Raw genomic sequence first — 26,135 nt, 5'->3', positions numbered from 1 at the left:
CTGGACATGCACTGGCTTGAGCAGGGGGACCTTGTGTGCGCTGCAGGATTTTAATCCATGACGGCGTAGTGTGTTACTAATGGTTTTCTTTGAGACTGTGGTCCCAGCTCTCTTCAGGTCATTGACCAAGTCCTGCCGTGTAGTTCTGGGCTGATCCCTCACCTTCCTCATGATCATTGATGCCCCACGAGGTGAGATCTTGCATAGTGCCCTCAGACCGAGGGAGATTGACCGTCATATCTTCTTCCATTTTCTAATAATTGCGCCAACAGTTGTTGCCTTCTCACCAAGCTGGTTGCCTATTGTCCTGTAGCCCATACAAATAATGTGACGCACTGCTGATATTTACGCTACGCCATGACACACTTTAGGCGCAAGTAGACTGCGTATGGCCGGAAGCTAGAATTTTACTTGGTTTACTTTACACTAGGGCTGTGCAATATGGACAAAATAATCAGATTGCGATTTTTTTTTTTTTATGAATATTGCAATTGTACGGAAGCCCTGAACCGCAACGTAAAAAAAAAAAAATCTGTGAAAAAAAAAAATTATGTAAAAAAAAAAAAAAAAATTATGTAAAAAAAAATGCTATCATTTCGAGATTAATGTCGAAATGTTTCGAGAATAAAGTCTTCCGTAGAAGTCGTGTGTGTGCTTGCCGTTATTTCACATTGCCGCACAGGCATGCGTGTGTGTGTGTGTGTGTGTGTGTGTGTGGATCTACACAAAATAATAGCTTTTTACTTTTATCTGGGCTTTCAACAAAGGGATATTCTACAGGTCTACCAACATGACATTAGGCTATAGGACGTTATAAAATATACTGTCAGACTGGATCAAGATATCCAGTTTTATGAATGAATGAATGCATGAATGAGACATTTATATAGCGCTTTCATATGTCTACTGTAGGCCTACACTTAAAAGCGCTTTACAATCATTTCAGGGAATCTTTCCTCAACCACCAGTGGTTATTATATTTGAGGAAATCACGTGATCCGGCCAAATGATTGGATACAGAATGATGCACTTAAAATGTATCCAGAACGTACTGTGTCTATTATAGACGGCAGTTCGACTTCACGAGCGCATGTCTTTACACACACACACACACACACAATCGCGCGCACGCACACGCATGAATGCCTGTGCGGCAATGTGAAATAATGGCAAGCACACACACACAACTTCTACGGAAGACTTTATTCTCGAAACATTTCAACTTTAATCTCGAAACATATCGACTTTAATCTCGAAATGATAGCATTTTTTTTTTACATAAATTTGTTTGTTTTTTTACATAAATTTGTTTTGTTTTTACAGATTTTTTTTTTTTTTTTACGTTGCGGTTCAGGGCTTCCGTACAATTGCGATTTTATTTTATTCAATTTTTTTATTCAATTGTTTCTGTTTTTTCAAACATGCTACATTCTAAATGTATTCAGTGCACAACAAGAGCATAATAAAACATTTTAAAATGAAATAACATGTTATTGAAAGCTTTTAAACAGACAAAATAAAATAAATTAAGGTTAACTAACCTAAAATCCAGTCATAATTAATAAAAACTAACAGAATTCAAAACCAAAAAAATACCTCTTTTGAAAGTTTTTTTTTTTTTTTTTTGCACACACAAACACACACACACACAAAACAGCATGTCCACCATTTCTGGGTTTAAGCATAAAAGTAGACGTCACCAAATTTCCCCCAGTACTAAACACTAGTGCTAAGTTAGACTTTATTATACATTCTATATGTATTATACTTTACATAATATTATTAGGACACTCTGCAGGGCATCATATTTATTAAGAAACGGATTGTGCAAAGATGGTTAATATATGTATTATAATGTTTTGTACTAATGCCTAAATACATTAGCTTACCATGAACAATTTAGCTTTTCAGCATTTATTGCTTATAATTTGTCTTTTGCGTTGGATGTTCTGTGCAGATTCTGTATAGGAGCTATGGGACACTTCGGCATGCAACAACAGACCCGAAGACGCCTTTCTCCGACCTCCGAGGTCACAGCAGACCTTCATCTAGGAATCTTCCGACAAATATCTTGACTAATGGAGACATACTCTCCTATCTATCCATGTGTGGAAATATGCTTAGACTATATGTGTTCTTAGCCAGTCAGAAACCAGCTTAGACCCCTTGGTGTAGGGTATAACTGCTGTGATCTTTGTAACTGTAAGCGGGTCGGCATACAAACTCCTGTGTGAGTCTTGAAACTGACTTCTGCTGATGAAACTGCAAACTATCTTCAGTACAACTTTTCTTCAATTTATTATAATTCTGACTCCGGGTCTTTTTTCAAACATCTGGTCCTTGGGTCCTAAACGGTTACCCCCTAACAGAAGAATGTCATATACATATAGGATGATTTAAGGGTTAGGAAATCATGGGCTAATTTAAAGGGATACTCCACTTTTTTTGAAATAGGCTCATTTTACAACTCCCCAGAGTTAAACAGTTGAGTTTTACCGTTTTCGAATCCAATCAGCCGATCTCCGGGTCCGGTGGTACTACTTTTAACATAGCTTAGCATCATTGAGATCATTGAATCGGACAGGACCATTAGCATCTCTCTCAAAAAAATGACCAAAGAAATTTTTCCTATTTAAAACTTGACTCTTCAATAGTTACATCGTGTACTAAGACCGACGGAAAATGAAAAGTTGTGATTTTCTAGGCTAATATGGTTAGGAACTATACTCTCATTCCTGCGTGATAATCAAGAAACTTTGCTGCCGTACCATGAGTCCAGCAGGCGTAATGATATGACGCAGCGCCTGAAAGCCTATTTTTTTTAAATAAAGAAAACTTAAATGAGAAATGTTAACCAGGTGCAGCTTATTATAAAAAGCAAAGAAAACCATATTTCTGCATCATTGACCAATAATTGGGATGGGGCAAGTCGCACCCTGGTGTAACCTAATGTATTCAGGTGTATTCAGTCATTAGATATTTGCACTTTTGGCGGCTGCAACTTTACCCAGGTTCAAGATACGCTGGATTAAAGATGAGGAGAGAAGAAACCATGTGAAGTCAGTGATGAATGTCAAGCTCAGCACTCTCAGGGCCATATTGTAAATGATACAGAAGTCATGGAGTACTTGAAGTCTTCAGGATTAGAGCTGGACATTCTCAACAAATTCCCAAACATTAAAGTCATCTCACTCAAGTACAACACTGCAACACCATCGAATGCTCCTGTGGAAAGACCTTTCAGTTTAAGGGGTCTTGTGCGGACCCCAAAGAGAAACAGACTTTCCAGCAAGCGATTTGAGAAACTTATTTTGATGAGATACAACCACTATTTTACTGATAAGTATATAAATGGTTGAAGAACAACTACATTTCAGCATTCAAATATGCCTTTTTTTTTTAGATATCTATTTTGGTTTGGGATTTTTAACAGCTTTATATTATTTGTAAATTATTATTCTAAGATTCTATGCAATGTGAAAAATTGCACAAGCCCCATCGACGTGGTTTGATTGGAACTGTAGTTTTTGCATAAACCCCGTCCTCGGTGATCTGTACACCATCCGTCATTGTTTCAACGACAGCCAGTAATGTCTCCTAAGAAATGTAGGTGTTCTGTTGTGGGATGTAAGAATGAACATAGCTTCATTTACTCTCATTGTTACTCGAGGATGGATCTGTACCAACTGTTCGTGATCCAAATTACAGTCTCAAGAGCGACAGGACTAACGTTACTGATCACGGCAGAAATGAAAGTGAGAGCGCGCACTTTATGACAGCTCATCGAGTAGTTTTACGGATATACAGTGTACCAGTTTATTAAGCACAGACTCAAAAGGTGTGTATTTACTGTTACTTGTAACAAGTGGTTTGTGTACTTCGCTGTGTATGTTCCATGCTAATGAAAGGGAGAGAAAGATTTTTGGATAAGACTTAAATGCTCACATCTTATAGCCTACTGTGTTTATTTAGCTGCTCTTACAGTGATTTTCTGGAGTAAAACTAATGCTTCATCTTTTGTGTGATGTACAATAAACTTCACTGAACTCAACAGTATATTTTGGTCATCATTCGGACGGGGTTTTCTACAGCAGGCTTGTATTAATGGTGGATAAAAGCAGATGACAAATAAGTTATAACCATAGTAAAGCTAAACTATACCTGTTCTATCTCCATACAGCATATATTCTCTGGCTCTGTGGGCATTTTTGTCCGACTCTGAGTCGAAATGAACACCGCTACTCAAGAGTTTCTGTTTTGATATTATCAGATGAGATTGTCCTGGCTCTGAGCATGAGCTCGTGAGGCTCCGCCCCCTGGGCCGACAGCAGCAGCTCATTTGAATTTAAAGGTATACACACTAAAACAGCGCTTTTTTCTGAGCCCCAAAAAATGACAATTTAAACATGCTGTGTAAAATATCTGTTGGGTATTTTGAGCTAAAACTTCACATACACACTCTGGGGACATCAGAGACTTATTTTACATCTTGTGAAAAGGATCATAATAGGTGCCCTTTAATAAAATTAGTAACACATATTTTTTTATATTACGAACGTAAAATACTTATCTCTGTAATACAATAAACCAGAGAGGCCACTGTATATGTGATTTCAATCTAATTTTTTTCAGCATTTTTATACATTTCTTTAATACTTTTCTTTATCGAATACAAGTGTTAATCAATGTCAAAGGTCTGACATGTCCCCCTCGTCTCATTCCTGAGGCACAGAATGTGCAGCAATTCTCCAGTCATCTCATTTTGTATATATTCAACCATGTTGGTCCTCACCTGTTGATTACACAAGTCAAGTCATCTTTATTTATATAGCGCTTTTTACAATACAGATTGTATCAAAGCAGCTTCAAAGTCATACTGTAACAAAATAAAGTATTGTATAAAATAATACAACAAAGTTTGTTTCTAGAAAAAAATTGCGTTATCGTCCACCTTAAGGCAAATCAATAATATTGCTGAATATTAAATGTCCCCAACTAAGCAAGCCAAAAGCCAAGGCAACAGTGGCAAGGAACCAAAACTGACAGAACTGGGACAACTTTGGGATAAGGCTCAGTCGTTCAGTTCTCCTCTGGCCTTCGAGCGAACAGTGTATAATTATGATTCAGGCAGCATTACAGGTCAGAGGTCAGATTGAATCAGAACATTCAGAATATTTATCCAGTTCTATCTGGTTGGAAGTCGGAGTCATCACACCGGTTTGGAGACGAGTTTGTTGAGGATCAGTCGTGTGGATGAGGCCTTCACAGGGCTGATGAGGCTGGCACTTCAGGGATGCGTCATGGATGGGTCCGGGCGCAGGTCCACCTTCTGATCTGGATACGGTCCGGATCCGGCTGACTTCAGTAATCTCTAGAATGAACAGAAAGACAAACATTAGCATAGATGCCATTCTTCTTATTAAAGGGGGGGTGAAATGCTATTTCATGGATACTGAGTTTTTTACACTGTTAAAGAGTTGGATTTCCATGCTAAACATGGACAAAGTATCCAGGATCCAGATCTGATGAAAGAACTTCATATCCAGATCTGATGAAGGACCAACCGATGACAACGCAGTGCTGAAGTGCCAACTAGTCTCTCCCTATGGAGAATCCCTTCACTCTACAGATAAATCGTCGTTGGGAAAACTCAATTCGCATACCTCCCCCGAAGAGACAAAATAAAATAAAATTCTGTATCAAAATTTATAAAGAAAGACCAGTACTTTGTTTAGGCTTGGTTTGTAGCACAGGCAAAGCACTTACTTGGGTGCAGAGATATTACACAACACCTGAAAACTTCCGTCAACATACTGGCGTGAAAAGTAGCCGGCTATTTTTCCTACAGTAGACATAGTGAATTGCGATGAACATGGCTGATTTTGTGAGAGACGAAGAGGGTGACTTCTCAGACAGTCAAGATCCAGAACCATACCTCTATGAACCAGAGTTTAAGAAGAGGAGCTGCGTGCTTTGGAAATAGAACGACAGGATGAGGAGGTTGCGATCGATGACCAGGCTCAATGTGGGGGGGGGGGGGTTTCAGGTGTGGCGTGATATCTCTGGTCATAAGGTCATACACACTTAGGATGACTTGAGGGTGAGTAAATCATGGGTTATTTTTCCTTTTTGGGTGAACTATCCCCCACGACCACGATGGTTTCATTCTGCTTTCGTTTGCGGTGTGATGTTTCTCGTATGCAGCAGAAATGGCAGCTCTCTCTTATAAAAAGTTTGCAAAAAGTGACCATTTAGGCCCTGTCCCAAATCGCGCACTTCATGTGGACTTTCGGTCTCGTGGACTTGAATTGCGCGTGCTCGCCGAGTCTACGAGTCCGTAGACCGTCCCATTCAGCATTTTACCGCTCTGAAGTGTGCTCAGCAGCGCCCCCTTTGTACCCTTGAAGCGGTCTTCCGCGAAGCCCACATAGATGCAGACTCCACGCACTTTAACTACCCAGGAATCCTTGCGAAAGGCCAATCAGACAACGGATGGGAGGAGATTTCGCTCACGGATAATTGTTGACATGGCTGAGAAGAAAATATTACGGTTTTTATTACCTAGATGTATATTTTACTAGTTGTTACCTATAGTTTATACAAACATTATGGTCATCGAGCAGTGGTTAATGTCTCAAACATAATAATAGTGTGTTGAATAATACGATCACATTATAATTCATTAAATAAATAGAACCAAATGTCAGGGCTTTACTGAGTCATATGTAAAAATAGTATGAATATTGAAACCTGTAAATTCATCTAAAACTCATGCACATTATCATTATGTGTTAAAATTGTAATCTTAGTTCAAATGGAACATTATGTATTATGTAGCTAGCTACAACTGTATACATTGTAGCCACATTGGCTATGAATCATGGCTCATTGAATCAGAACATAAATGCACATTCCTTCTTGCTGTCCCACTCTGAACCCCCGAAGGTAAATCAGTTGTGTTGGCTCCAGCTATCGGCAACAAATGGACTTTTACGACATAAATTGCACCTTGGAGGATAAAAAGTCAACACATTCTCTTTACTTTGCAAAGTTCTGCATTCCAAACCCCCTTCCCCTCTCTGGACCACAGAGAGATAACAAAACTTTCTGTGTGACACACACACACACACATACATACACACACACACACACACACACACACACACACACACACACACACACACACAAACATCCGTTGTGTTTACCTTAATATCCTTTTAATGTATGTAACTCAGACTTGTATCTGAACTTCCTGTATGTATGTGTGATTAATGTTGTTGTGATCATATAGTTACGATCTTCGAGTGTTGGCTCTGAAATGTATTTTTCTCTGAATGTTCTCCCAGTAGAATCGCATCCTGTAACCCAATCTCATTGATAACGGGGGCGCAACATTCCAACGCACACACATTCCAAAACTCACAGATACACGCAGACACGCACATTACCATATATGGACTTCCACTAGTAAAAATTTCATTTTACCAACTATTACAACTGTATAAAGAGTGTTCTGGGTGATTTGCATGTTCCCCAGAATGATATTAGAGTAGTTGTGTTTTTGAATTACAGTAATGTAATCTTAAAGTGCCTTTATGTCAACAAAATAATGTATCTCTATGTTGCTATCTTTGCCAATATTCGTCCTTAGTATTGTTTTAATCCCCTGTGCACAACGAAGGAGATTTTTGATAAGAGACTGTCATAAACGTTATGGTTCCATGCGTTTTAATTCCCCGAGCATAATATCACATTTTACCCCCTCGTGATTCCACACGAGGGTCGGGCAGCATTAACACACCAGGACAATCTTCCTGCTCTAAACTGATTCGTCATCCACGAAAAAGGAGGCGTACACAGGACACTGATAAAAAGTCCAAACCCTCAATTCTCGCTCTCTTCTTCCTCCTCCAAAACCCAAGTCCGGACCGGCTTCGGCCTGCTTCTCTTTCCTTCTCTTTTATTTCCTTTTTATGTTTTTCTATAGTCTAGTTTCGTTTTCCTCTTCGCCTCTGCTCATTCACGAGCTGAATGAACTTAGCCTGAATCATTCCCGGCAACTTCACCTCAAAGAAAGAGACTCTTTGAAGCTCCCGTGCTCGCACGCGCGCCGGAAGACACAGCACGCGCACACCTCCCCTCAGACGACTCACACTGCTTTAAAGACACGCAGAACCCTGCCTTCCTCCCTCATACAAAGAGAACCATGTGCCATGCAAGTATCGATTATTGAATTGAACTTACAATGTGATTTCTTTGTTGTCTCTTAAGGGTTACTCTCTGTCTCGTTACGACTTGCAAGATGGCGCCTGTGTTCGGCTTTGCCTCTGCCCTCACGTATTTCTGTGGTTTTTCTAGTGTTGTTCTTTGTTTTATCAGCCTTGATAACAAATAGCTGTGTAACAACATTGGCTATCGAATCATTCGTCGTTGGTTTGAATTAACAAATTCAAATACTCTGTGTTGCTAAAAACATTTCTTCCTGAATACAAAAGCTGGTGCACTTTGAACTCGTGAGTGCAAATCAGGCTTTGGCTCCATAAAGACTGGAACCAATTGACTTTTACGACACTAATGTCACCTCAGAGACATTCCAAACCCCCCCTTTCCCCTCTCTGGACCACAGAGAGATAACGAAACTTGAAACCTTCTACACACACACACACACACACACACAAACATCCTCCTATAGAAATATAGTTTTAATGTATGTAACTCAGATTTGGGTTTGATCTTCCTGTACGCATGTTTTATTAATTCGTTTGACCATATAATTATGATTTTCTAGAGGTGTGGTTTTGAAATGTATTCTTTAATCAATAGTGTTTTAGTTAGAGAGGGTTCACTAACATTCTCTGGCAATCCCTTCCCCCCTGTGTGGAACTGTGTTTTATTACCTAACGGAATGTTAGCCAGAAGAGCAGAATTAGGTGTTCATCCTAGATATTTTATATGTATAACCATTGAAGAAATATGTAAGCCTGAATGTAATTTCTCTTTTTCATGATTGTTCTTCTCTGTGATGGGTTTTTGTATTCTTGTAAACCGTAAAGGAATAATGTTTCAGATGTGCACCCTTTTTCAATCATAGATATGCCATGTGGATCTTTCTAAAGTCCAATCTTCAATGCCCACTTATCAATGTACACCACATGTTGGGTTCATTTTATTCCTAGGTTGTTAGTTTAACTTTTAAGCTTATTTTTACAGAATAATAATCTATCTCGACGTGTACCTTCGAAACATATCTAATTCGGTATCCACGTAAAGCTCTCCTTGTACTGGAACCAAATGTATGCATCAGGATCTGGTAAAATGTATGATACTATTTTTACCCTCGTTAGAGTATAACTGATCACATAATAACGCTGCCATAAAACATGCAAATTAAACTGGGAACTAAGACAAAGACATTTTTCCCGCTTCAGACCTTTGGACGTTCATTGGTTGTTCGCGCGAACAGAGGCGTCAACCCATATTGTCCATAAAAGACCGACTCAGAAAACCTCTCTCTCTCTCATGCCTACGCTCTCTCCTTCCTCCTCCAAAACCCAAGTCCGGACCGGCTTCGGCCTGCTTCTCTTTTCTTTTTTATTTATTTCTTTTATGTTTTTCTATAGTCTAGTTTCGTTTTCCTCTTCGCCTCTGTTCATTCACGAGCTGAATGAACTTAGCCTGAATCATTCCCGGCAACTCTTTGAAGCTCCCGCGCTCGCACGCGCGCCGGAAGACAGCACGCGCACGCCTCCCCTCAGACGACTCGCGCTGCTTTTAAAGACACGCAGAACCCTGCGGTCCTACACACCTCATACAAAGAGAACCATATGCCATGCAAGTATCGATTATTGAATTGAACTTATGATGTGATTTCTTTGTTGTGTCTTAAGGGTTACTGTCTGTGATTTTGCCATAGCCAACTGCGATCTCTGATCGCAGATTTTTGCTTTCACTTCCGATCTCGTCCCCCATCCTTCTCTCCATCTCTCGCATCTTCCGATCTCTCTCTCTCTCTCTATCTATCTATCTCTCTCTCTCTCATTTTCGTTATTCGTTATCTTGTATTGTTTAACTGTATTTGATGTACATAGACATATAATCCGTGTGTATTGTGTAGTTTGATATATTCCTTAGTTCGATGTATTGGTCCAATTATTAAATTCCATATGCCATTGACTGACTCTGATTTAATTGCCCATGTTACTTAGTCCCTGAAATGTTCGATCTTAGCTATATGCTTTATCTTGGTAGCCTACGATTTAAGTAAGCTAATTTTACAAACATAGAAAGTTGTCTTTTCAAGGCCTGGAAAAGATACTCTTTCTCGTGTTTGTAAGAAGGATAATTTTCCTTGAGAGTTGATTTAATCTTACGTACAATCTGTTCGCTGGACAAACAGATTGTTTGATAACTAAATTAATTCCATTAAAGTTATCCCATAACTTCGAGCTGAAATAAGAACAATTGATGTATTAATGACGAACCATAACCCGTTATGGTAATCGTTCATATATCAATCTAGTTCAGCTGCGATAAATTAATGTAACTGTAACATACAAAATATTAATCATATTCATGATTAATTATTAAAATTCCCTATAGATCATTTGAGCTAATATTAATATTAATGTACGACCCATTGTTTTTACAGTTGTTTTAAAATATGATCGTCACACGCTTTTCCGCATTAAGGAGACTATGAACGACTTCTCAGTTACCGGGGCTTGGTCCTCGAAGTTTTTCCCTCCTTATATTGAATTTTCTACGTCATCGCCGGTGTACCTGCTAGTCACCAAGCATCGCGGCAGGAGGAGGAAGCGGGGATCCAGGGCTGGTATCCAGGCCAGGTGGAGGAAACAACGTGGAGAGTCACCATGTCCAATTGATTCCGGAGCTTTCTGGGTTGAGCGGTGCTTGTGGTCAATTCCTGTCTGCAAGGTGTCGTGTGCGCCTCCGTTGCTTTGGAGTAACGTTAGTCAAGTCAAGTCAAGTCAAGTTTATTTATATAGCGCTTTTCACAACATAGGTTGTATCAAAGCAGCTTCACAGTAATAAATTAAAACAATACATCAATGTTTGTTTCTAGTGGAACGTCCACGTTTGGTAATGCTGATCAATGGTATCGTTGATTGATTAATTCAATTAAATATCCCAAATATCCCCAACTGAGCAAGCCAAAGGCAACAGTGGCAAGGAACCGAAAAACTCCATCAGGTGACCTAATGGAGAAAAAAAAAAAACCTTGGGAGAACCCAGGCTCAGTCGGGGGCCAGTTCTCCTCTGGCGTTTATGAACTATAGAGACCGGATTTAACTGTAAGATTAAAAAGTATTATATAAATGCCCGGCTGAAGAGATGCGTCTTTAATCTAGTTTTAAACTGGGAGAGCGAATCTGAGCAACGAACAGTATCCGGAAGACTATTCCAGAGTTTTGGAGCTAAATGTGAAAATGCTCTCCCTCCTTTGGTCAATCTGATCGGAGTTTCCTGACTCGGCGGCCTCGAAATCCATTTCCGCGAGAGCGGATTCTGTGTCATGTGACTTGCCAGCTAGCACCTGACCCATCTGATCGTGCCCAGTCGGCGCGATTTGCTCTGTTCAACGCGTGCTCCATTGCTAACAAGGTGCTCATACTCAATGATTTATTTATATATTGACTTTATGTTCCTAACAGAGACTTGGCAGCGAGATATGGAATACACTCATCTCAATGAACTGTGTCCCCCGGACTGTTCTGTGTATGGGACACCGCGGGTGTCGCGACGAGGAGGCGGACTCGCTCTCGTCTACCGGGACCGTTTCTGCTGCAGGTTGATCAATTCGGATTCTTTTGACTCCTTTGAGCTGCAGATGACTAAGGTTGGAAATAATGATTCATTTTACTGTGTCTTAATTTACCGTCCTCCTGGTTCTGCTCGATTGTTTTTAGCTGATTTTGCCGAGTATTTATCTTCAATTATCAAACTTGAAAAGGTTTTGATACTTGGGGATTTTAACTTGCATGTTGATGACTCGTCATGTTCTGTGGCATCTGAATTCTTAACACTCACTGAATCATTTAATTTTAAACAATGTGTTTTAGGTTCTACACATATAAAAGGCCATACTCTGGACCTTGTTTTTTCATTAGGTCTGAGTATCGACCATTTGAGTGTTGTGGACATAAATGTGACAGATCATTGTTGCATATTTTTTAATCTGTCCTCTGATGTTGATTGTCTTCCTTGTAGACCGATGTTGCAAAGACGTATTATTAATCAAGCTACAGCAGAGAAATTTTCGGAGTCATTTGACCCGAGTTCTTTTATTGATTGTAATAATGCTGAATTATTTCTTCAGTCTTTTAATAATCAGTGTCGGTCGGTTTTAAATCTAGTTTCTCCCTTGAAAAGTAAAAGCATATTCCCTAATAATGTGTGCCCTTGGATGAATGATGATATAATGTCTTTCAGGAGAAAGTGCCGTAAAGTTGAACGTTTATGGAAATCCACAAGTCTAGAAGTACATAGATTGCATTTGAGGGAGCTTATCTCACTGCTAAATGTTAAGATAAAACAGGCCAGGTCAGAATACTTTACTAATCTTGTAACTCAGAATAAGAATAATTCTAAAGTCCTGTTTGATACAATATCTAAGATCGTCTCTCCCCTTGCTCCCCAAGTACCTGTACACTCAAAGAGTGATTGCAATAGGTTTTTAAATGCTTTTGTAAACAAGGTGCAAGATATTAGAAATACTATAATTCCATCTCTTGATGTCATTTCATGTGGGTCAGCTGCCTCATACACTTGGGATACTTTTTCTCCTATCAATCTAGATGATATTAAGAGTATATTAAGTAAAATGAAACCATCTTCTAGCCCGCTCGATGTAGTGCCGACTTCGTTGTTATTAAATGTGTTTGATTTACTTGGACCATTTGTTGTTAAAATGATTAACCTTTCCCTTTTAAGTGGATCTGTTCCCAGTCATTTTAAACAAGCAGTTGTCAGCCCTTTACTAAAGAAACCTAATTTGGATTCTTCTGTGCCAACTAACTACAGGCCGATATCTAAAATGCCTTTTTTATCTAAAATTCTTGAGAGAGTGGTCGCTGGCCAGCTGACTACATTTCTTAATGGGAAAAATATACTTGATAAATTTCAGTCAGGTTTCCGGAAATGCCATTCAACTGAGACGGCACTTCTTAAAGTTTCAAATGACATTCTGATGGCTGCTGACTCAAGACAGTACACAGTGCTGATTTTACTTGACTTATCTTCTGCGTTTGATACATTAGACCATACGGTCCTGTTAAATCGATTACACAATGAAATGGGTTTTTCTGGTGTTGTTCTTAGATGGTTTACCTCTTACCTGAGCGACAGATCATTCTGTGTGTCTGTTAATAACATTCTGTCAGATATGACCCCTCTGTCATACGGAGTTCCTCAGGGTTCAGTTTTAGGTCCTCTTTTGTTTTTATTATATATGAGCCCGCTTGGTGAAATAATCAGAAATTTTAATAATGTGTCTTATCACTTTTATGCTGATGACATTCAGTTGTACTGCTCTTTTAATGATTCTGAGTTTGGAAAATTAACGGATTTACTGGAATGTCTGTCATGCATTAAGTCTTGGTTATATAACAATTTTCTACAACTGAATACAAAAAAGACTGAAACTATGATCATTGCTCCAGAACAAAAAATATCTCAAATTAAACAACACCTTTGTTCCTTGGACTCGTCTTTCCAGACGAGCCTAAGAAACCTTGGTGTTTTGTTTGACCAATCGATGTCCCTGGATGGTCATTCTAGACAGCTAGTCAGAAGCTGCTTTTATTATTTGAGAAATATCTCTAAATTAAGAACAATACTGCCCAAAACTAACATGGAGATGATCATTCATGCTTTTGTTTCTTCACGGTTAGATTATTGTAATTCTCTTTTTACTTGTTTTAACCAGGCTTTTAACAGGAACAAACAGAAGGGCACACATTACTCCAATTTTATTTACTCTCCACTGGCTTCCGGTAAAATACAGAATTGATTATAAAATTTTAATTTTAACTTTTAAAGCACTACATGGACAGACGCCTCAATATATCATTGACATGTTGACCCCTTACTCTCCGTCTCGTATTCTTCGCTCCTCAGGTCAAAATCTCCTGATGGTACCTAAAACCCGCCTTAAAACTCGGGGAGATCGCTCCTTTCAGGCGACTGCTCCAAAAATGTGGAATGCCTTGCCCTTGTCATTGCGTGTGGCCGATTCTATTGTTTCTTTTAAAAAACAGCTGAAGACACTGCTATTTAGACAAGCTTTTAGTTGATTGTGCTTTTATGTTTTATGTTTTTATGATGCTTTTTAAATGGTATACTTGCTACTTGTAAAGCACTCTGTGATTCTTTCTGTGATGGGTGCTATATAAATAAAATTTACTTACTTACTTATTTTGCCATGCTGAGATCATCTCGGTGATCTCTTTCATCCTGAACTTTAGTTTCACTTTCTCCCTTTCATCCTCTCCCTCTCTCATCTGTTATCCGTTTAGTCTTGTATTTGTCTTTTACTGTTTGTATTGTTATATGCATACTCATGTAAATTGTAGAACTTGTATTCCTTAGTTCGATGTAGTATTAGTCCAATTATTAAAAACACATTATATCCTAGATTGTCTCTGTATAAGTGTTCGTTTTTACAAGTCAATGAAACGAAGATCAAGCTACGCTTTACAAATGCGCTACTGTTAAGTAACCTACATTTTATAAGAACAAGAAAGTAATTTTCCATGGCCAGAAAATATAGCTTTCTTCGAATAATAAGAAAGAGATAATTTTGTTGAGAAGTTGATGGAATTAATTTTACGACCAGTTTGCGGGACAAACAACTGTTTAATTAATATATTAATTTCCCTTAAAATTACTCTGATTAATTGATCTGAAAGAGGGACATTTTGGGTATATTAATGATTGAATTATAATTCATTGTAATTGAACATTGATGTATACGAATAAGTCTAAATTTCAGCTTGAATAATTTATTAATATTGTAAGAATATAGATGAATCAACCCGATTCATAATTTTGATTCCCTATAATCATTTGAGCTAAGTCATATTCCTTACAACATCTTTTAAATAAGCATGATGTATCTATTGTCTAATGCCCAGGTGGCATGCACAATATAAAAATATAGAACTGTAAAATTAAGCTGTGTAGTTGACATGGAGATAAGACGTCGGGAGCGCAAAAACGTGATTTCTCCTGTCCAACAACAACCAGGCCGTTATTTCCGGCGTGCCGATCGAGTCTGTCCCAAAACTACCTCTCAATGCGCCCTCGTGGACTCGCGCCAAGGGCCCTATAGGTCTGCACTACATTACGTCACCAAAGTGTGGACTCTGAGGAAGTCCACAAGTCCGGAGTGTGCCATTTGGGACAGGGCCTTAGTCTCAGTCTAGAGCCCTGTATAGTGCTGCATTTCTGCTTTACATGAGCGCCACCTACTGTCAGAGAGCGAATTTGTGTTTTTTTTTTGCATTGATTTGAACTGACAAATTACACATTCCTGTTGGTTGAACATGAGTTAACCCTTGTTTAACCCTCTGGGGTTGGCAAACGCGCCCGTGCGTTTTGCTAGATTTTCTTCACATTGTAACACAATAAACTTAAATTACTCCGTCATTTATGGTCATACAGAAAAAATAAATATAAAAAAAGAATCTGTGAGATGTCTACTTTTATATGTGTCCACTTACAATCAAATCAAAACATTGTGCTTTTGTAAAATAAAGAAAATAAACAGGGTGTGCGTTCTGGCTCTCCGTCTCACTGAACTTTTCTTGAGCACGTCAATAAACAAACAAAACTCAGCTAATACTTGTCACACATTTATGAGTCATATATATCTTTATACACATTTAAGTGTGTACTTTTAAATGATCAGATTCAAACTGAAAACAAATATTCTCTGCTTAAGTAATTTGTATAAAACCAACAAGATGTCCAGTTTCTCAAGCACTTGCTCATTATTTTTAATTTGACCACGCCCACACGCGCAAAAGAGATTTACATGCAAATCTCCACATGGAACGCGAACGTGCTCGTTACTAGGGCTGAAATGATTAGTCAACATTGTCAACAATAAAAAATTGTCGACAAATATCTTTGTTGTCGAGTAGTCCTGTCCTCACCACACACCGGCTATAGGTGGAGAGGAGAGATTTGGCTATAGGGTGATGTGTGTTGATGTGTCTCACTTTGTTACTCAGCACATGAAAATAAACTACTTACCGTGATCTCAGACTGAGATGATGTGGTTTTTCTCCAGTGTGGATCCTGTCATGTGTTCTCAGATTTGCTGACTGACTGAATCTCTTGTCACAGTGTGAACACTTGTAAGGTTTTTCTCCAGTGTGGATCCTCTCATGTCTTTTCAGAGATGATGAGTCACTGAATCTCTTGTCACAGTGTGAACACTTGTAAGGTTTTTCTCCAGTGTGAATTCTCTGGTGCCGTTTTAAAAAGTTTGCTGTAGTAAAAGTCTTCTCACACTCAAAGCACATGTACTCTCTTACACCAGTGTGAGTTTTCTGATGTGTGTGTAAATGTTGCAGCAGTGAAAAACTCTTTCCACACACAGAACATGAATGCGGCTTCGTATGAACTGTCAGGTGTGTCTTCAGGACTGATGACCTAAGAAATATTTTGCCACATTGATCACATGAGAACGGCTTCTCTCCAGTGTGGATCCTCATGTGTTTCTTAAGATTACTTTTGCATGAGAATCTCTTTTCACACTGATCACACATGAACGGCTTCTCTCCCGTGTGGATCCTCATGTGTTTCTTAAGATAACTTTTGCATGAGAATCTCTTTTCACACTGATCACACATGAACGGCTTCTCTCCCGTGTGGATCCTCATGTGAACATCAAGTTGCTTTTTTTCAGCGAAACACTTCCCACATTGATCACACGTGTACGGCTTCTCTCCAGTGTGGATCCTCTCATGTGTTTTCAGAGTTGATGAGTGACTGAATCTCTTGTCACAGTGTGAACACTTGTAAGGTTTCTCTCCAGTGTGGATCCTCTCGTGTTGTTTTAATTCTATCGCTGTAATAAAAGTCTTCTCACACTCAAAGCACATGTACTCTCTCACACCAGTGTGTGTTTTCTCGTGTCTATGTAAAGTTGTCAGCCATGAAAAACTCTTTCCACACACAGAACATGAATGCGGCTTCTCCTTCGTATGAACTGTCAGGTGTTTCTTCAGCTCTGATGACCATAGAAATGTTTTGCCGCACTGATCACATGAGAACGGCTTCTCTCCAGTGTGGATCATCATGTGACTCTTAAGATTACTTTTGCATGAGAATCTCTTTTCACACTGATCACACATGAATGGCTTCTCTCCAGTGTGGATCCTCATGTGTTGCTCAAGAATTCTTTTCTTTGTGAAGCTCTTTCCACACTGAGTGCAGGTGAAAGATTTCTTGGCTCTTTTCTTTATAAATGTCTTTTTAGTCTTTGAGCGACTCAATGGTTTTCCTTCAGTATTGACATGATGTTCCTCCTCCACTTCACTCGGTTCTTCACTCTCCTCCTTCACTTCACTCAGTTCTTCACTCTCCTCCTTCACTTCACTCAGTTCTTCACTCTCCTCCTCCACTTCACTCAGTTCTTCACTCTCCTCCTCCACTTCACTCAGTTCTTCACTCTCCTCGTCCACTTCCATCAGGTCTGAAATCAAAGAGAAAATTATTAATTTAATTTTCAGTACATCAAAATAATTCAAAGAGAGAAATATAATGTGAAAGGACATGAAAGTGAGCCCTGGTGTAATAAAATTGGCATCACGGTTATAAAATATTATGATAATTTGATGTCTTTTTATAAATTGATGTCCTTGAAACTTTCCAAAAATGAGGAAAATTTATCTTCCAATTATTATTTTTAAAATATTATAGGCACAAATCCCATGTTTCTTTAGCAATAACTATTACATATATTTTGTAAATGAGACAATTATCTAACATGATATTAACATTATAATAGTGTTGTCAAAAATATCGATATTTCGATAAGTATCGATACTGAAATATCTGGACGATACCAATACTAATTTCCCGAAGTATCGATACTAACGTTAGCCGAGCTGTCACTTTCACTTCTCTCCAAAGACGCGTTGACAAACAGCACACGCACACTTGTCTCACTCGCTCTGGTTAAATAGCAAAACTGAAGTGAATGTGGTCGCGTTTTTTTTTTTTTGCAGTGAGAGGCGCCTATTTTCAATTGGTTTCCAGCGAGCGTTCTGCGCGCTGTTTATGCGCCTCGCGGGCCTTCCGTTTTAGTGATGAAAGCTAGTTGCTTGAACGCCCGGAGAGTGCGATGATGGAGGATAAACTTGTGGTGTTCTCGCGGGTTACCAGGAGCTTAACGATTTCACGAACCTTAACTACCACAATGTTAACAGAAAGTAAATAAAGTTAATAAAAGGCTGATTTGATGTTTACTTGACTGACAGGACAGCTGTTTCAGTGGTTGCCTAGCAACATAAAACGTTACGCACGCAGCGCACTGCTCGTTCTGTGTGATGGTTCGTTTTGTTTTCGAACCTGAAAAACGCGTCAGGTGTGATCGGGGCCTAATATAGCAAAGCACCTGAAAGACCGACACCCGGATCTATATAAATAATTTCGAGAGGTTGGTAACTCTTCTCATTTTAAGATTTCTGAAATATTAACCAAGATGGCCTAGAATTGTTGTTGATCATATGAGTGTGTGTCGTCTCGTTTTTTCACCGTAATTCTTAAAGTTAATATAATCTGACTGAGGAATCTTAGACAAGTAAATATTTTAACTGTGGTCAAATGTGCTTATTTAACTTTATTAAAATAAATTATTATTTAATTCTGCTATTTGCCTTCATTAGCGATTATCATCAATTTGATTACACAGATACTAATTAAACTAAACTGAACTAGACAATGACATCTCTGAATTCAATAATGAAATACCTTTAACTGAAAATTGAATGTTTAATCTTATTATTATACATTACTGACACTCTATCTTCCAATTTGAGACTGTAAAGTGCTTTGACACAATCTGTATTGTTAAAAGCACTATATAAATAAAGCTGACTTGACTTCATGTCGATCCAGTGAGCATTGTTTTCGCGTGTGGTGCATGCACGTTTGCGTTTAAATCTGTTCATCAAATAACGTTAATGTATTAACCAGCATTTATGCTTTTGAACAAGTGCACTACCTCAGGACATTTTTGTTCATGTAAAATATACCTCATTGTCATGTTCTAAACTTGTTATATTTAGCTTTAAATAAAAAAATACCCCCTTAATATTGTGGCAGTTTTTTTCTCCGTGGTATCGAAAATGGTATCGAATATCGATATTTTTCAAGGTATCGTATCGAAGTTAGAAATTCTAGTATCGTGACAACACTACATTATAATATACAATACTGCCATATTTTGACACCAATTTGAGATTGATATTTATTTGACTAAAACCGTTAATTATTAATGGCCGTTCACACTAGAACAGACACTAGACTTTTCCTTGCACTGACTTCCATTCTTGCGCATGTGAAAGTGGGACACCAGAAACACAAGCTCAAGTGAATTACCCTGTGAGAAATAACAAACGTTTATTAGCAATACCCATGTTCTACACGTTTCACTCAACCCTGTTTCTTTTGACATGATTTTCCTCCTTTTAAAAACAGAGCATTTCTTAAAACTGTGACACACAGGAAGTGACATCATCTGGGCTCTTCCTACTGCATGATGGGAAGACAAGAAAATAATCTCAATCCTTGTCTCAGTTTTTAAACAAACTGTAGCATTGACTGTATTCATCAACCCTGTTACCAAAGTTACTCCAAGAAGAATCTCTATAACTATGAATAACTTATATTTGACAAATACAACTTTATCAGTAACTTGGTGTTTACTGATTATGTAAAATAAAAGTTACAATAGTATATAGCTTGATCTGATGTTGACAATCAATATAAAATTCTCAAACCTTCCTCTACTGACCATTTGAGAAAACAAAAAAACAAACCAGCAGGGCTCCAGATTGTGACCAATTGGTCGCATTTTTTGCCTGCGGGTGCAACCAAATATTTATTTAGAACAGACAGTTTTTGGGTCCCATTGACTTCCATAGTAGGAAAAATATATACTATGGAAGTCAATGGGACCCAAAAACTGTCTGGTTACTGGTATTCTTCTAAATATCTTCCTTTCTGTTCAGCAGAAGAAAGAAATTCATACAGCTTTGAAACAACATGAGGGTGAGTATATGATGACAGAATTTTCATTTTAAAAGTGAACTTCTCCTTTAACATCAAAAAAGGTAGGCCGTAAATCTTTATTTACTGTTGGATCACATTTGGCTATATAATATTCTCTACTGCATGCTTATGCTTCTCTGTGATGGACAGTCTTTATTAATATTTGTGGGCATAATTGTCAGGGGTGGTAGTTATGTTTGAGGCCTATAATAAAATTTTACCTCTTAGTAGCGTGTGTGTGTGTGTGTGCGTGTAGCAGAGACAGTGCGCATCAGAGAGAGCTTAAAGTGATATTGATGTTGGTCTCGGGTCGGGTTCAGGCTGAAAAATTGCAGACGTTTTCGGGCAGGGGCCGGATTAGGGCTTAAACACCATGGGCCAGGTCTCGGTTAGGGCTGGATGTTTTGCCCCGTACAGGGCTCTAAGCAGTATGCTAGCTGGAGCCGTTTACCTCCAGTCTCTGTGCTAAGCTAAGCTAGCGGTGGGTGCGTCAGACAGAGTTACGGCACGCACGGAGATGAGAGGGGTATGTATTAGGGATGGGCATTCGATTAAATTTTCTTAGTCGATCGTCGGGAGAATTAACGATCGACTATCGATTAATCATTAATATTTTTATATTGAAATTCATTATTACTTTAACTTTTTATAAATTAAAAATGCAATGAAAATACAAAAATACAGTTTGTTTGTCCTCGATGAGATCTTTATTACAAGAAGATCAACTTGATAGACTTGAACAAGGTAACGTAGACTTGAAGATTCCTGCGGTGCTCTAAAACAGCGGAGCCTGCAGCTGCGAGCCGGCGTTCTTAAACAGAGACCCATGGCCACTTCATCCGTTTTCTGTGATCGGATAGCTATCCGATCCTGAAAAGACCAAATGTAAATGCCCTCCGAAACGCATTCGAGACGGATTTAAATCCGATCGCTCAAACCACTTCAGGAGGAGATCTGAGACGCATTCCAGACGAAACTGGACAAGAGTAAATGCATCTGGTTGTTGAAACCACATACCGTATTTTCCGGACTATAAGTCGCACTTTTTTTCATAGTTTGGCTGGTCCTGCGACTTATAGTCAGGTGCGACTTATATATCAAAATTAATTCAGACTGAGATGAACCAAGAGAAAACATTACCGTCTACAGCCGCGAGGAGGCGCTCTAGTTGGCGGAGTTGTTCAGAAGCGACACGGATGATGAAGAAAATGATGAGGAATGAGATCGCGGGAGCTTGGTGAACTTGTACTGGTAACTTGCTTGTTGGACTCGCTGGCTTATGTTAATTTAGCTTATTCAGCCTCCCAGATATTTGTTTTTTATGCTATTGTGTAGCTGAATAACGTGTGCAGTGCGTGTGCGGTGCATATGCTGTGCAGGAGCAGCACGCGCTAAAGTGCTTTCACATAAGCTGCGTTTGCAGTGCGTAACTGACATATGTAACTGACCCGCGGCTGTAACCCCAAACACATTGTATTTCAAATCCAGAAGTTATCAGCAAATTTTATTTAAAAAAAAAGAAAAAGTTTTTTGTCAGCATTGCGATTCTCTTTATACGTATACTCTTTAATAGACGTATTCACGTTTAAACACAATTTAAATAAACTATTATTCAATGCATTACTTCTATATAATTATATATTAAGTTGCTCAAGCAAGTGGTAAAATATTTAACCATACACTTATATTAAAATCGCATACATTTTAAATTAAAACTTAAAATTGACAAAAACAGCAGACTCATACCCTTTCTTTTGCATAATTTAAATCTTTATACAATAAATCTTGCATGTCACAAATAACTTGTTTTTCCACCTCCACGAATGAGACGAGTGTTGTTCATTATGTTGCCTTGTTGAAGTAAATTGTAGTTTTCCTTGATTTACCAACGCTTGAAGTAAAAAGATGACTGTGAAAAATAGTAGGCTAGTATTTAATTAAATGCATTTATGATGAAATTACTACATTTTCATGTCAATCTGGTCAATCTGTATTCATTTTGACCACAAACCGTGTGCTGTCACTTTAATTCAGCGCGTGCAGCACAGCAAAAATAGACTCGGTGCGGAAACGATCGCTGCACTGCTGTATACGCACCGCACCTGGAACGGATCGACGGACTGCAACCGCGTGCATTGTGAAAGCTCTGACCTGTTAACAAGGGTACGGAAAAATATACGCACTACAAACGGAGTATGTGTGAAACGGGCGTTAATGTGTTGCGTTAACATACTGGACACCTATTCCGTCTGTTGTTCTGTGTGCTACTGTGTAGTTGAATAACTTGCCTTTCCTGATTAAATGTCTGTTCTTGGTCTTGGATTTTGTGAAATACATTTCTAAATAAATGCGACTTATAGTCCAGTGCGACTTATATATGTTTTTTTCCTCTTCATGAGGCATTTTTTGACTGATGCGACTTATACTCCGGAGCGACTTATAGTCCGAAAAATACGGTATGCAAATTTGACTTATCCCAAAAATGCTAAGAAATAAACGTGTGAGCGTGTTATAGGCTATATGTCATGTTATAGCCTATATGTCATGTTATAGCCAGATATGACGACGCTACTTCAACACGCATCACCACAGATGAGCATCTATTCATCAAGCCAACGTGCAAACTATCGCAAATCAAAGTGAAAGTCATCCATCAACACACAATCATCTTCATTAAAGAACCGAAATGATCTTACCAGGGCTGTTGCCGCAATATCTGGTTGCGGTCTTTTATTTCGAAATTTTCGCTGATGATGATCAATAAAATGCAGCTCATATCGGTGACGTGCAACAATTTAAATATGCATGTAGCGCGGAAATTCAAGATCGGACTTATATCCGTTTTGCTTTTGCAAAAACACATTTATGTGACCAGGTGTAAATGGAATCGTTTTGATAAATCAGATAGCCTAGCTATCCGATCTGAGAAAACGCATTAAGTTCCCATAGAACTTCTGCACCAATCTACTGATTTCTGTTGAGAAAGATAAGCATGTTGACATGATCTGAGATCAGATGCGACCGCAACCTGGTGACAGCCAGTCCAGCCGCCGAAAACACCCGCTCTGAGGGGACTGACGTTGCCGGGATGCACAGGTACCTCCGCGCTAAAATGAATTCCATTGCTTCAAGACTCACACTATGCAACGCAACCTGCATTAGATTAATCGATAACAAATAAACGTGATCGACGAAATTCTTAACGATCAATTATCGATCGTCGATTAATTATGCCCATCCCTAGTATGTATGGACTTATCTAACGCTGGGGAATACGTTAAATAAGGTAAAGTCCCAAAAAGTCGCGTGTTCCTTTGAAATAAAACTGCACATTGTAAAATCTGTACGTTGTCTGTTTATTATTAAAGAATTTGTCAGTAAAAAAAGTTAGTCTGGAGCCCTGCCCAGAACATTCTGTACCGTTTCATAGTTGACCTGTTTATCTAAATGTGATGAAGTGCTTGAATGTTTCTAGCATGAATGTTCTTCAGCCTCATGAATGAATGAAGAATAAACACCAACCTCTTTGTTCTTCAGGATCTTCAGTGTGTTTCATTCTGCAGGGTTCTGGATCACTCTTGTTCTCACTGTCCTCTTTAATAAACTCAGTCTTTACAGATTTCAGCTCTTCCTGATGCTCTGATGCTCGTCTTCACTTGTAGCTGATGGGAATTTACAGCATTTATTGGAGAATTACTGTGGGCGGAGCTTCACTGATGATGAGATTGCAGTGGGGGGAGCTTTTCTGATGATGTATTCCAGCATGGGAGGAGCTTCACTGATGATGTGATTGCTGTGGGTGGAGCTTCACTGATGATGAAATTGCCATGGGAGGAGCTTCACTGATGATGTATTCCAGCGTGGGAGGAGCTGATCTGCCAAAATCAAAAATATAGATCATGTGTTTTCAAAGAAAAAAATTACTACACTAAGAATTTATGTCTGTCTATCTATTTATTAGACATCCATCTATTTGTATTGCTAATCCTAACATTATTCTGCTTCTTCATTAAAATACAGAAATTAATATAAATAATTTAAATTCTTCCAAATATAAATAATGGTAAAAAAAAAAACACAGTTAAAATCACAAATACAGAAATAAACATGCATATAGTAGCCAACAAATCCCCTCAGTCTGCAGGACCATCAGCAGATCATCTCACTTTATTCTGAGTGTTTGCCGTTAGAAACACATTATTTGAGTCAGGATACATGATAAAAGCCTGTAAAACTGCTATATTGAAAGACAATACTGTAATCTTTCACAATATGACATGGATAAAACATCAATAACACAAAAACAATCACTAATGACACTCATCTCCATCAACCACTACAGAGAAATCATTATAGCAGCATAATATGTCCACATTAATCTAAATCTAGTTTGATTTTGACATTAATCAAGTACTTAGATCTATCATTAAAATAATATGCACTGAAACTAACAATGATCATAAAACATTTAAAACTAAAGAGCATCACAAAGTAATATTGTTCAAGAGTAAAACGCTATTCATTTATTAACATTTAGCCTAAGAGTTGATTTAATGTCTCACGTGGCTCATTATAGGCTCAACGTAAAGTAAGAGATCGATTCACATAATTCCCCTCACAGATCTCAAACTTTAACTCGACATTCAGTAACAGTTCTCACTCCAAACATCGAGTCAATCACACAAACGAACTCAACATCGCTCAGGTCTGAATGAACTCAACATATTCTCCTCATGCTCGCTGCTGCTGCACTAAATGTTTATTTCAGAAGGAAGACGCCAGAAAAGACGCACAAGTATCGCTGTGATCGATGAAAACAATACAGAAATGAGTCTGTCGCTTAATCAAACTGTATAAAGTGTGTGTGATGGTTGTGTAAATATGAGAAATACCGTGAACTGCTCTCCTCACCTCAGAAGACTCGACGGTGCGTCCCAATTCGGGATATCCGCCCTAAATAGTCTCAGAAAATAGAATCAGTAAGTTACATCCCAAATCGTAGTATGTTGGTTTCAAAGATACCCGGATGGTCTACTATTTCCGGTCAGAATTCGAAGTGCAGATCGCGCGTTGGCCGAGGATTCGGTTAGAACTACAAACACGAGTGAAAAGTGCTAAAAACTACAGACACGGAGGACGCTCGAGTCCGGCGATAATGTAGAGATGTTTAGATAAAGTTTTTTTTTTTTTTTTTTGCAATATTAACAAACAGAACAAGACGATACATACAAGAAATATAAGCAATCTTTCAAAAACAAAGATAAATTATGGTTTCAGTATACATTAAAAGTATGAAATGTGAAAGAAATTTAAATAACAACAAGAAAAAGAGAGAAGAAGAAAAAAGAAGAGGGCACAAAAAAGAAAAACATATTAAGGAAATTTAAAAGGTATTTAACTGGATAAAATCTTTGAATAATTTTATAGGATATTTCTTTAACTTTATTTGTTAGAAAGAATTTCTGAGGAAGTGACCAAACATATGACCATTTATTATCATTAAAAAGGTTATTCCAATAAGAAATGGAGGAAGGAATTGAAGTAACAGGGTCCAAAAATACAGATTTCCAATTGAAGTAACAGGGTCCAAAAATACAGATTTCCAAAGAGATGGCCTTGAAAACTATATTAAATTCTTTACTGGATACTGGGAATTGGTATCCTGAAACAAAATCGGAATAATTAAATAAATTACCTTCACTATATCAAATAGCTGGTTTACTAACATCACTCCATTATTGAACCAGTTTTCAAGAAATAAAGATTTCCTCTTATGTAGAATATTACAGTTGTTCCAAATTAAAAAAAAAATTGTGTGGTGAGAAATTAAG

The 26,135-nt window shown here is 38.3% G+C and overlaps 1 protein-coding gene across 1 annotated transcript; it reads right to left on the bottom strand.

Moving 5' to 3' along the window:
- Window positions 1–4,700: 4,700 nt before the first annotated feature.
- Window positions 4,701–25,316, bottom strand: LOC307156186 (uncharacterized protein). The gene is made up of 4 exons (XM_079867421.1): window positions 25,216–25,316; window positions 23,827–24,179; window positions 16,276–17,722; window positions 4,701–5,371 (listed from the first exon to the last, which is right to left on the bottom strand). The coding sequence occupies exons 2-4, from the start codon at window positions 23,858–23,860 to the stop codon at window positions 5,362–5,364; spliced, it is 1,491 nt and encodes a 496-aa protein (XP_079723547.1). The 5' UTR covers window positions 23,861–24,179; window positions 25,216–25,316; the 3' UTR covers window positions 4,701–5,361.
- Between the last annotated feature and the right edge of the window lie 819 nt (window positions 25,317–26,135).

The sequence above is a fragment of the Squalius cephalus genome (genome assembly GCF_949319135.1).
Source record: "Squalius cephalus genome assembly, chromosome: 1".
NCBI classification, from domain to species: domain Eukaryota; kingdom Metazoa; phylum Chordata; class Actinopteri; order Cypriniformes; family Leuciscidae; genus Squalius; species Squalius cephalus.
Note: the sequence above shows the minus strand (reverse complement) of the source record. Positions and strands in the feature narration are given on the sequence as shown.